The sequence below is a fragment of the Hemiscyllium ocellatum genome, chromosome 28 (genome assembly GCF_020745735.1).
Source record: "Hemiscyllium ocellatum isolate sHemOce1 chromosome 28, sHemOce1.pat.X.cur, whole genome shotgun sequence".
NCBI lineage: Eukaryota > Metazoa > Chordata > Chondrichthyes > Orectolobiformes > Hemiscylliidae > Hemiscyllium > Hemiscyllium ocellatum.
In genome coordinates, this window is record NC_083428.1 from 20535998 (window position 1) to 20548766 (window position 12769).

General features: G+C 40.0%; 1 protein-coding gene across 1 annotated transcript in view; it reads left to right on the top strand.

The window, feature by feature from the left end:
- Positions 1 to 12769, top strand: part of si:zfos-943e10.1 (GRAM domain-containing protein 2B) — a 49273-nt gene that overhangs the window by 17268 nt on the left and 19236 nt on the right. The window contains exons 2-9 of the mRNA XM_060846095.1: positions 3453 to 3599; positions 4654 to 4732; positions 7433 to 7496; positions 7751 to 7851; positions 8850 to 8948; positions 9951 to 10022; positions 10207 to 10281; positions 10557 to 10644. Of these exons, the coding sequence (XP_060702078.1) occupies positions 3453 to 3599; positions 4654 to 4732; positions 7433 to 7496; positions 7751 to 7851; positions 8850 to 8948; positions 9951 to 10022; positions 10207 to 10281; positions 10557 to 10644 (725 nt within the window). The remainder of the gene's footprint in view (positions 1 to 3452; positions 3600 to 4653; positions 4733 to 7432; positions 7497 to 7750; positions 7852 to 8849; positions 8949 to 9950; positions 10023 to 10206; positions 10282 to 10556; positions 10645 to 12769) is intronic.

Genomic DNA, 12769 nt, shown 5'->3' on the forward strand with positions numbered 1-12769 from the left:
AGTTTGTGAGACATGATTTCCCACGCACAAAGCCATGTTGGCTATCCCTAATCAGTTCTTGCCTTTCCAAATACACATACATCCTGTCCCTCAACATTCTCTCCAACAACTTGCCCACCACCGATGTCAGGCTCACTGGTCTACAGTTTCCTGGCTTATCCTTAGCACATTTCTTAAACAGTGGCACCATGTTAGCCAATCTCCAGACTTCCAGCATCTCACCTGTGACTATTGATAATCCAAATATTTCAGCAAGAGGCCCTGCAATCTGTTCCCTAGCTCCCACAGAGTTCTCGTGTACACCTGATCAGGTCCTGGGGATTTATCCACTTTCACGCATTTCAAGACATCCAGCACTTCTACTTCTGTAATATAGACATTTTTCAAGATGTCACCATCTATCTCCCTAGAGTCTATAGCTTCCGTGCTCTTTTCTACAGTAAATACTGATGCAAAATACTTGTTTAGTATCTTCCCCCATTGTTTTGCGGCTCCACACAAAGGCTGCCTTGCTGATCTTTGAGGGGTCCTAATCTATCCCTCGTTACCCTTTTGTCCTTAATGTATTTGTAAAAACCCTTTGGATTCTCCTTAACTCTATTTGCCAAAGCTATCTAATGTCCCCTTTTTGCCGTCCTGATTTCCCTTTTAGGTATACTCCTACTGCCTTTATACTCTTCTAAGGATTCACTCGATCTATCCTGTCTATACCTTCCTTATGCTTCCTTCTGTTTCTTAACAAAAACCTCAATTTCAATTAAATAGAATTTCATCCTTTGCTTAAATATTTGGAATTCTGCTAGGAGCTTAGTAGCTTGCTACTCTATGCTGAGAATGTTGTTATTCATTGTGGTTTTTATTTCCGGTATTTGTATCCTTGCTGTACTTGCAGAGAATTGAAGAACTGTTGCTGAGCTGGCACTCAGTGTAGTTCTCTTTGCTGCTTTCTTTTACAAGGGGTGTTACCATTTCCTCTCATTGTTCTGACAGCGGATACAGTACGGCACTTTTCAGCTGTTCCTATTTTGAAATGTTTCATGTCAGTGGCTGTACTAACTGTGGATTGCAATTGCATTGATTTCAGTAGAACTTGGGATGAGCACTATTTTTGCCAAATGGGGTATAAGCCTCTTCCTCAAAATTTGAAATGGTGGAAATGACGCGTGGTTTTGACAGAGAACAGCACTGAAAAACATCACAATTGACTGTGCCGCTTATCTCCTGGCTAGGAACCACTCCAGCAGTAGTTAAGTTGCATCATTAGTAAAATGTTCCCAGCTTTCTATTATAGGGTCTGAATAGATTTTCAGTTACTTTTTTTCTTTGTCCATCCATTTTGACTTAATGGATCACCCAGTTTTGAATATAATGTACACTCAGATCATTCTTCTCCTGAGGATGTGGCTGTACTACCGAATAAACTGAAGCACTTTCATTCTGATGCTTGTTGCTTGCAGATTTCTGTCCTAGAATTAGTAATGTAGCTGTCACAATGCTGGCTTCAGAATGTTCTAGAACTGATAATGTAGCTGTCACAATGATGGCTTCAGAATGACCATTTTTTTTTCGTGTGTATGTCACATGATGTGACATCTTACCGATATCATCCTTTAGATCTCTTGAAGGTGTGTTTGTGTGATCATTAGATAATTGCAACATTACAATACACAGAACATCAGGAGAGCATTGAACCATATTCACAATGAACGCAACAGTGATATTGACTAATTTAGAATTAGTTGAACTCTTGAACTAAGCATTTTCTTCCTTTTGACTTGCACACAAATGAATTGGCTGACTAGCAGCAAACCATTCTTCTGCAGAATTCAGGAGCATAAGTATATTTACGGCATTGAGTAGTAAAGATAATGGGTGGATTTCTTTGGCCCAGCAGTGAAGTGAAGACTCTCTTAATGTTGATCTCCTTCAGCTGAGGGGCTGAGCATTCTCTCTGGAGCCCATTTTTCCTTTTATTGTCATGTGGTAATCCTGTAGCTGACATATTTGATTGCAATGTTCTTTACTATTTTAGCTCCATGCTAAAAACGTGTCAGAGCAGCCAAACACATTAAGGAATCTTTCACTGGCACCAATCCCCAACACCTACTCCCAACTGGAAATTAAAGCATTTTTTAAAAAAATGAGGCAATATTAATGAGGTATGCACACAAGAAGAAGAGAGAAACTAATATATTCTGAGAACTTGTGTTTAAAAATGTGTTAAAGGGTTTATTGATTTTAAACTAAGCAGTCCAATTTTTTAGGGCAAGTTTTATGAATTGCTGTTTTTATTAAACCCAATTACACCTGAATCATACATGGTGAATTTTTTTTTGAGCGGGGACAGAAATTCTACCTGTGCTAGCATATTGGAATATTGGATCCATTTACAGGCAATGAGCATATGATGGTTGGATTTCACCACCCTCTTCCATTATCCTGCATATTTTGCATTTAGAGTATGTAACGGAACGATGTTATTTCCCCCCACCACCACCACCAAAAAAGTCCATGTGATGTCATGGTGGATGGTGTTTAAGGCACTCTTTAGACCCTTATGTCTTTGATTCTGACACCTGAAAGTGGAATGGAGTGCAGCCTGAATCACTGACTGCAATTTCAGGATTTCTGCGCTAACCTGCAGAAGCCCCAGGTAGTGAGTTCTGATGCAATGTATGATTCGTCAATGCAAATTGGGTATAACGTGATTGACAAATTGTGGGCGCAGGCTGGGTAACACAAACTTTCTACTGAACGGATATAGCGATTTTCTGTAGTGGTTTTCCATAGCGCAAGGTTGCAGAGGAATACAACCGTTACATTGTACAGGAACGCACCGTATTGTAAAGTACAGATAGTCATACAGATGTACAGCATGGAAACAGACCCTTCGGTTCAATTCGTCCATGCCGACCAGATATCCCAACCCAATCTAGTCCCACCTGCCAGCACCAGGCACATATCCCTCCAACCCTTCCTATTAGTATACCCATGCAGATGCCTTTTAAATGTTGCAATTATACTAGCCTCCTCCACTTTCTCTGGCAGCTCATTCCATACACGTACCATCCTCTGCATGAAAAAGTTGCCCCTGAGGTCTCTTTTACATCTTTCCCCTCTCACCCTAAACATATACCCTCTAGTCTTGATGCATAATGTTGACAAACACTGTTGGTTCCACTCCATCCCCTAAAACCCAGTGCAAGGAATGTTTTTCCATTTTAACGAAGTTCATGAAGTGTAGGTAAAACCTGACAGTTACTCTCAGAAAGGGCCATGAAACAACAGAAGAAAAGAGCCAAGATTACTACCCTGCACCATCATGTTTCTAAACTAATTGACCATTGGTTAAATGCTTGTTTTGCAAAGCTGTTACAGAATGAGGGTAATGATGGTAATTATATGGAGATGCTGGTTCATATTTATAAATTCTAAGTTTTCTCATTTTATAGCAGCTGCCCTAATGAGATTGGACTGATGGCTGACAAACCGAAGAAGAACAAAAAGAAGCTGCAAGCACAATCGAGGCTATCAAGCTTGGAAACCGATTCCATGTCGCCTGAGATTCAGCAGAAAGAGAAGGCTCTGCACCTCACCAGGTGATTTCAGTTGCTTCTATTTGCAATTGTTCAAAAACATGTAAAAGCTGAATACTGTTTGTGTGCACATTTTATGAACTTTGCAAAACACTCATTTGTTTTCATGAAAATATTTTTTAACTGAGTCAAACTCTAGCTGTGTAAGTTTCCAATAGCAGTTGAGCAGATAACTCCCGAGGTCTCAGCTCTGGTTAATCTGATGGAGAAAGGATTAAGGTTTGAGTGTGTCCTAAAAGGCTTAAGGGTCTGGAAGTACTAAAATGTGCCTTAAGCACCACCCACCATGATGATGTCATATGGATGTTTTGGGGAGAACAGTTTAGGATTGTGGAAGAATAAAATGTAAGATCTAGCCTTTCCATCTAAGAGGTCCCCCTGTTAATTATCTATTGCATCATTGTAATCGATAATTAGTTGCTAAATTACTACTTCATAGAATCCCCATAATCCAAAAGCAGGCCATTCGGCCCATCAAATCCACACCAAGCTGCCGAAGAGTATCCCCCCGACCCATCCCCTACCACATCCCTGCATTTCCCCATAGCTAATCCACCTAACCTACAGACTGTGGGCAATGTAGCATGACCAATCCACCTGACCTGCACATCTTTGGATTGTACAAGGAAACTGGAGCACCCGAAAGAAACCCCCGCTGATACGGGGAGAATGTGCAAACTCTACACATACAGTCGTCTGAGAGTGGAATCGGAGGTGTTGTGAGGCAACAGTGCTAACCACTGAGCCACAACGCCCACCTCTCTTACAACACAACAGCCTCTTCTAATTAGATCAGTAAGTGGTTTTCCTCTAGCCTATCAGACCAAGCAGCTCTTGTCGAACCACTCCAGGAAAGAGGATGGAGGAAGCAAACCTACCACATGGTGAGACTGCCCTGGTTTGAGTGTACAAAAGCAAAGTCCAAACCTTTTATCTTGAATTCATCTTTCTCTTTTGAATAAAGTCAGCAGCAGCAGAATGGGACTGTTGGATTTAGCTGTAATGACAATGGAAATGAAAATGGGTTATGTGATGGGTTTTGTTTTGCTTTATTCAGATCACTAGCATTTGATTTGCCAAGTTCAAAAAATGAAGATGAGCCATATACTGGAAGACAACGATCCTCCTCTGCTTCTGTAAGTAGTTCATTCATCTTCTGTCCAGTTTTGTATCTAGTCACAACTGTGGAACTGGAGAGAAAACTGCAAATACACAGAAGATTGTCTGTGACATTGCAAGTAAGTCCAAAGATGGCAGCCTGGAGGCTCAGTGGTGAGCACAGTTGCCTCTCAATGCCAGAGTCCTGTTTTCAATTCCAGCCACTGGCGACTGTTTGCACATTCTCCCCGTGTCTGGGTGGGTTTCCTCTGGGTGCTCTGGTTTCCTTCCTCAGTCCAAAGATGTGCAAGTTAGGTGAATTGGTCGTGCTAAATTGTCCAGTGTTCAGAGATGTGTTGGTTAGGTGCGTTACTTGGGGGTAATTATAGAGTAATAGGGTAAGGGAATGGGTCTGGGTGTGATATTAGAGTCATAGAGATGTACAGCATGGAAACAGACCTTTCGGTCCAACCCGTCCATGCTGACCAGATATCCCAACCCAATCTAGTCCCACCTGCCAGCACCCGGCCCATATCCCTCCAAACCCTTCCTATTCATATACCCATCCAAATGCCTTTTAAATGTAGCAATTGTACCAGCCTCCACCACATCCTCTGGCAGCTCATTCCATACACGTACCACCCTCTGCATAAAAACATTGCCCCTTAGGTCTCTTTCATATCTTTCCCCTCTCACCCTAAATCTATGCCCTCTCGTTCTGGATCCCCCGACCCCAGGGAAAAAACTTTGTCTATTTATCCTATCCATGCCCCTCATAATTTTGTAAACCTCTATAAGGTCACCTCTCAGCCTCTGATGCTCCAGGGAAAACAGCCCCAGCCTGTTCAGCCTTTCCCTGTAGCTCAGATCCTCCAACCCTGGCAACATCCTTGTAAATCTTTTCTGAACCCTTTCAAGTTTCACAACATCTTTCCGATAGGAAGGAGACAAGAATTGCCCGCAATATTCCAACAGTGGCCTAACCAATGTCCTGTACAGCTGCAACATGACCTCCCAACTCCTGTACTCCATACTCTGACCAATAAAAGAAAGCATACCAAATGCCGCCGTCACTATCCTATCTACCTGCGACTCCACTTTCAAGGACCTATGACCCTGCACTCCAAAGTCTCTTTGTTCAGCAACACTCCCTAGGACCTTACCATTAAGTGTATAAGTCCTGCTAAGATTTGCTTTCCCAAAATGCAGCACCTCGCATTCATCTGAATTAAACTCCATCTGCCACTTTTCAGCCCATTGGCCCATCTGGTCAAGATCCTGTTGTAATCTGAGGTAACCCTCTTCACTGTCCACTCCACCTCCAATTTTGGTATCATCTGCAAACTTACTAACTGTACCTCTTATGCTCGCATCCAAATCATTTATATAAATGACAAAAAGTAGATCTTCGGAGGGTCAGTGTGGACTTGTTGGGCTGAAGGGCCTGTTTCCATACTTGGGGATTCCTTTAAAAAAAAACGAGTATCCTTTTCTAATTAATAAGTCAAATGTCATTGGGGATGATTAATCTGTTCATCAATGTTAATGTCACATCCTAACTGGAATATGACAATATATAAAAATATTTAGTTGTTGCTGCAGCTCTTTTTGTAAATTATTTCACTCACCTGACAAAAAAAAATCACAGCACAGTTGGAAGTTGTTGTCTATCACTGATTAGTGTGGTGTCTGAGGTGTTAAAATGTATAGTTTAATCAGTCTGTGCTAAACATAATGTTTTGAGATAACATTTATCAATTCACCATTTTGAATTCAGGGGTAGAATTTGAAGGCCATGTGGGGCTTAAACATCTACCTGTTCCAATAATATGATATGCTGTGGCCCTTTTTTTTAGGAAATCCATTTGAGATGGGTGTCAGTGCTGTTTACTGCACAGCTGGGGCATCCACCTCCAGAGAGCATTGGGAACTTGCTGAGGTATCTTCTCCTGGTCCAAGGCTGTGACTGAATCTCATGATTAACGCTTCTTAAAATAAAAGAACTTTCAAAGTCCTTTACTTCAAATACTCCCACTTCATGTTGCAGTTGATGTTTGCATCCGCTGTTCTTCCTAATGTCACGACACAAATGCAGGCAAATGTATTGTATTTATGAGTTTTTTTCAGCTCAGAATCCATTTCATTGGGGTGGAATGGTATATTGCTGCCTCTGTCTCTTGAAAATCTTGACTGCCAAAAATAAGGAAACTGGCATGGTCTAATCCAAATTTCTACTATCTGTCCTGATTACAGTTTTTGCACCAAATTAAAAGCCAGCTACTTTTAAACAGTGTTTCATACATATGTAACAAAGGGCGACACGATGGCTCAGTGGTAAGCACTGCTGCCTCGCATCATCAGGGACCTGGGTTTGATTCCATCTTCAGGTGACTGTCTGTGTGGAGTTTGTGCATTCTCCCCATGCCTGTGTGGGTTTCCTCCAGGTGCTCCGGTTTTCTCTCTCAGTGCTAAGATGGACAGATTGGCCATGCTACATTGCCTGTAGTGTTCGGGATAGATGGATTAGCCATGGGAAATGAAGGGTTACAGAGATAGGGGCAGGTTATTCTTCAGAGACTCAGTGTGCACTCAATGGACCAAATGGCCTGCTTCCACACTGTAGGATTCTATGAATAGTTATGTACTGCAGTTTTAACTATCATCCAGTTCTGTTGTGCATGTTTCTGATCTAGCTAAGTTTTGTGCTTCTATAAAATTGTTTTTTTTGTCCCCCACAGGTTGTCAAGTTAAATGCCACATTTTACAAACAATTTAAAGACTTGAATGAGAATGTGATTGACAGTAAGTTTCTACATCTGGGATCAATAGGGGCTGGGATTTCCCAAAGGTTCTGTAATATGTATCCTAGCTTTGTGTAAATCAATAATAATGTGGAGTGAAGATTTTCCAGAGCAATTTATATTTGCATTAAGGTGTTGATATTTTCATAATAATTTAGTAATGTTCCTAGATATGGTAGAACGTGGGATCCTGGCAATCTAAATTCAGAGGGTTTTATATGATTAGTAATTTAACTAGTTCCTATGTCCTAATAGGTTTCAAGTGTGCTTTGCATAAGGAAGTCCCATACCATGGCAAGATGTATGTGTCTGCCAACCATATCTGTTTCTACAGCAACATATTGAAAGAAATAAAGGTACATTTCATTTTATTTTTAAAAAGAACCTTAAGTTAAGTAATAAAAACAAAGTGCTAGAGAAACTCAGTAGGTCTAGCAACACCCATGGAGAGAGAAACAGAATTAATATTTTGAGTCCAATGCAACTCCAGAACTGAAAGGAACTACAAAATTGTGGTTTATGCTAATGACAAAGGAGAGGAGAAGCAAGTGGAACGGATGATGAGCATGCGTGGTGCAAAAGAAAATAATGGTGGTAAAAGAGTGATACCTGTATAAAGTTAGTGTAAATGTTAGCTATGTAAAGGAGAACATCAGTCTGGTCTGCTGAGAACAAAGCCAACAAGACCCACACAAGACATAGCCAAGGGAGGACAAAAAATAGAGTATGTACAATGGAGGTCATACACTTGTACAGCTCATTATTGCGTCCTGGAATCTGTAAAGAGCCTAATCAGAAAATGAGGTACTGTTCCTACCACTTGCTTTGAAGTTTGTTGAAATACTGCAACAGGACAAGAATGGAAAAGTGTGAGAGAGCAAGGTGGTTTACTGGAATGGAAACAATTAACAGGTCCATTTCCTATGGACAGAGTGAAGCTGTTCTGTAAAGTGGTAAGCCAGTCTGTGTTTGGTCTCGCCAAGGCCACATTGTGAGCAGCAAATACAGTAGACTATGTTGAAAGAAGTACATGTTGAAATAGATACATGATGATCTATTGGTCTTGGTCGTGATTGCAGTACTGGTTGTTGGTTGAATCTCATGTTGATTTTGTGCAATGGAATCCTCCATGCAGCAAATGCATTTAACCACCTGAGAGCAAGGCAAGTTCCTACTTCATTAACTTTTAAATTTGTAAATTGGACAATCTGATCCCTATTCCTCTCTCTCCATTTTGATGAAATTATACCTGGAAGTAGAACATGGTAAGAGAAAGTTACACTTGATGGAGAATGTTGTTGTAAAGTAGCAGAATACAGATACTTCACTTTTTTTCCCTTGTTTGTATGTTTAGCTCATGGTTCCAGTCACAACAGTGATTTCATTGAAGAAACAAAACATTGCCCTCCTTGTTCCCAATGCCTTATGTGTCAAGACAACAGAAGGAGAGAAGGTATGTTAAATTTCTCAGATTCCATTCATTCATGCTTTTTAATTGCAATAAATTACCTGCATCTTCAGTGAATCCTATTTGTTTTAAATATCAAACTTTACAATTTTCAAACAGGCTGGAGCTGTCCGTGTTTTTATCATTTTGCCTACTAGGAAGCCTGTTGATTAAGAGATTTTAAAAAGGAAAAATCTATAAATGCTGGAATTCTAAATTTAAAGAGCACCTGAAATGAGAAAAATAACCAAATAATACTGGTGCTGGTGAAATTGAACAGTCTGAAACATTAACCTGTCTTTCGGTTTTGGATATAGCTGAATTAATTATGTATTTCTAGCATTTAAACTTAATTTACCATTAAGGGTAAAGTATAAATGTAAGTGTTTATGTTGACAAAGTCCCAGAGAACCGTAGGGCTGCTGCTGTCTCATTATAGAGAGATGACTGGTATTGGTTTGACCTGAGGGTGACCACATCTTGGATGAGGGATGAAGTTGATAAGGTGGGACATTCATGGTGGCATCAGCTGGTACAGAAATTGAACCTGCGCTGTTGGCATCACTGCAGTTGTCCAACCAACTGAGCGAGTCAATCCCCAAACATTTATCCTACAACAGCGGCGTCACTTAGAATTAGTGTGCTTCTAACCGATGCGGCAGTATGAATCCAAAGTCAGGGTCAGACCTAATATCAGGTTGTGATGGAAGTTCATTCTGGGAATGTGGGTATTGCTGGCAAGTCTGGAATTTATTCACCTGAAGTTGGTGGTAGATCGTCCTGGGCAACTTCAGTCTCTGTTGCAAAGAAGATTCAAAAATGTTGCACAGAGTTAGCAATTTATAACAACTTAGCATTTGAGAGAGTACAGTGCATGATGGATGGGGCAGTAGCTACATGAGGCCAGATCCAGGCAGGTTTCTTTCTGTAACAGTCACTAATGAGTTAGGTTTGTACACCAGTTATTTCCAAGAAACTAATCTTGCTTTGCTATTTTTTTTCTTGAAGCATCTGTTTGGATCATTACGGTCAAGGGATGTGACATTTAAAGTTCTGAAGAGCGTCTGTACCCATCTTGAGGTATTATCTCTATCATCCTTGACTTAATAAAAACAAAACTCAAGTTCTTGTTTTGGAAACCTGCCGTATAAAAATCTAATTAGTGCATTTGTTTAACCTGTGCAATTTCTACTATTATATTATGAGCATTGAATTGCATTTATTCTGTAAGTCTCAATTATTAACAAAATGTTTTTGTTATTAGAATGGAAGTCCCACTAATAGCCCTCGGGTTTCAATAAATGAAAGTAGCTTTAGTACAGACTCCAAAAACTCTCAGGTAAGATATATAGTTGAATGCACTTATTTAAAATGATTTCAGTAACACTGGGAAAAGTTTTAGCTGTAAAGTGAGATTATGTACCTAAATGCAGTTTTTGGCTTTGTTTTGCTATTTGCAATCTCACACTACTGCTATTTAACACAGCAAAGAATTCCAGCATAACCTTTGTAAGGCAACCTGATTCCATAATAAATTCAGAAATTAACATTGCAAAGCTGATTATTAGCGATTCTCTTGATATATGATAAAGACAGATTTTCTTTCTCCCACAGGAGAATCAGTCCAGCTTTGAACAAAAATCCTCAGATCTGAATTCTATTGATTGTCCTGATGCTTCCACAGAGCCAATACCAAATACAGGTTAGCAACCTTAATATGGATTTATAATGTAAGGGCCAAATAAGTCTCTCTCTATTTAAAAAGGATATAGCATCTGTAAAGGTATGATGTGGAGGGCTTGGTAACTGTAACCAGAGTGTGATACAATGCTATTAAACAATCACAATTTACATATTAATTGTATCACCAGCCATCACCTTCAACCAGAACTTTTCAGAACACTTCTCTCCTTCATGTTTGGACAATAGTCAACATTCATGCCAAAAATATCTTCCTGCCTCTCCCTTCTGAACGTCATTCATCTCCCCAACAGTCATCATGTAATCTAGATATTGAAACAAACTTGGAGAAGTTTGCGTAAGAGCTGGGATTTTTGACCATTTACCAGAAGCCCTAACCTTTTGTAATATGGCTGGCTGCCAGCTCAAACTATTTTGAACTTGATATTTAATTTCTTCTCAAAATATGAGAACAGGAAAGTTGGCTTGAGCTTCCGCTTATGGTTTCAAAAATGTCAACATGTGTAGGCAATAAATATCTAATTCTGATGGAGGAGAGCACCTGTTCGAACAAGGATTTGGTGGTGTGGGGGGCGGGGGGGGGGGGTGGGGAAGGGGGTGTTGGGGCGTGGTGAGATAAGTAATTCACTGGGTGAGACATATAATAGGAGGATACATTTGTAACTACCAGTTATTGTTTTTATTGTTTCATAAATTACTGTACAGAGGTGCAATAAGTTGTGTGCTATCTTTTATAATTTGCAAATGTTGAATTTTTGGATCTGTAAATTTGCTGTAAACCACCTGTACATTGTTCAATCTTTAATATTTAGCTACTAAGGGCCTAAGCTTGAATTCTTTCAAAACCGCCATATGCTTCACTGCCTCTGTCCTTGTGTGAGATTCTTCTTTATAACCTAAGGGTGAGAAATTGGGCTTGTTTATGCCTGTTTTTGGAATGCTATAAGTACCTTTAGGAACTGCAAGATGGCAGACTTAGATTGAATTGTATCAAATGCCACATTGCCAAGGGTGCAGGGAACTGCATTTAGAAACACTTGCTATTAAACAGATCCCAACGTTAGTCAGTGTACAATATTGGTTTTCTGCTCATGATGTCACTTATGGAACTCAATATGTCGGTTAGAACATCTTGTGTTGGTCACTGTCTTAAACTTACACAGTTGAACATGTGTCCACGAGCAGAAAGGAGCCCCTCCAGCATTTGAAGCAGCCATCAGCTCCCTCGCTGGTTGCTGCAATTCTGTAAGTGTTTCAAATTGGAAAGCTTACAGCCAGTTGTGCAGTAGATTGTTGAAGGACCATTTGGAATATACAGCATGGAATCAGCCCTTTGGCCCAATGTGTCCATATCGAACAGTTTTCCTAAACTGAACTAGTTCCATTTGTCTACCTTTGGCCCATATCCCTTTAAATCATTCCTATCCGTATTCAAATGTCTTTTCAATGTTGCAATTGTACCTGCCTCTACCCCCATTTCCTCTGTCAGGTCATTCCGTATACTTTGCTTTTAATTGAGAAGACCCATTCTTTGTGTCTTGCACCTTAACTTATCTCTATTTTATGTTTTTATTTTGGGTCTTCCATTGTCCTTTACGGCCCTTTTGTCTCTGACACTGGGGAGCCTCTACACCACCTGCTCTCTTCTTCTGCCTTTGTCAAAAGTATATTTTTTAAAAAATAATTTTTCCAACACCCTTTAGCTCTGAGAAAGTCATATTGAACATAAAATGTTAACTCTTTCCCTTGCGTCAGATACTACCAGATCTACTGAGTTTCTTTTGTATTTTCTGTATTACTTTCAGATTTTCAGCATCTGCAGAAATTTGTTTTATTTAACTCAGTAAATGTTGTGCAATTTGTTGGTTAGGTGCGGCTGTCATGGTTGAACGGAGTGCTGTGTGTGTGTGAGAAGCTTATAGCAGTAGTAGGTATGTGAAGATAAGGCAAGATATGAGAGAGTCCTGATTGGTGATTATGGATGTGGTGAGATTAGCAATATCTGAAGGTATTTGTGAAATTGGTATGGCATTGATGTATTCACTGACCTTGGCCACTTATCATTTAATTTAAGTTCTTGTGGCACTGTCTGTAATCTTTAGCTTGAATTTGACCTCCACAGGTAT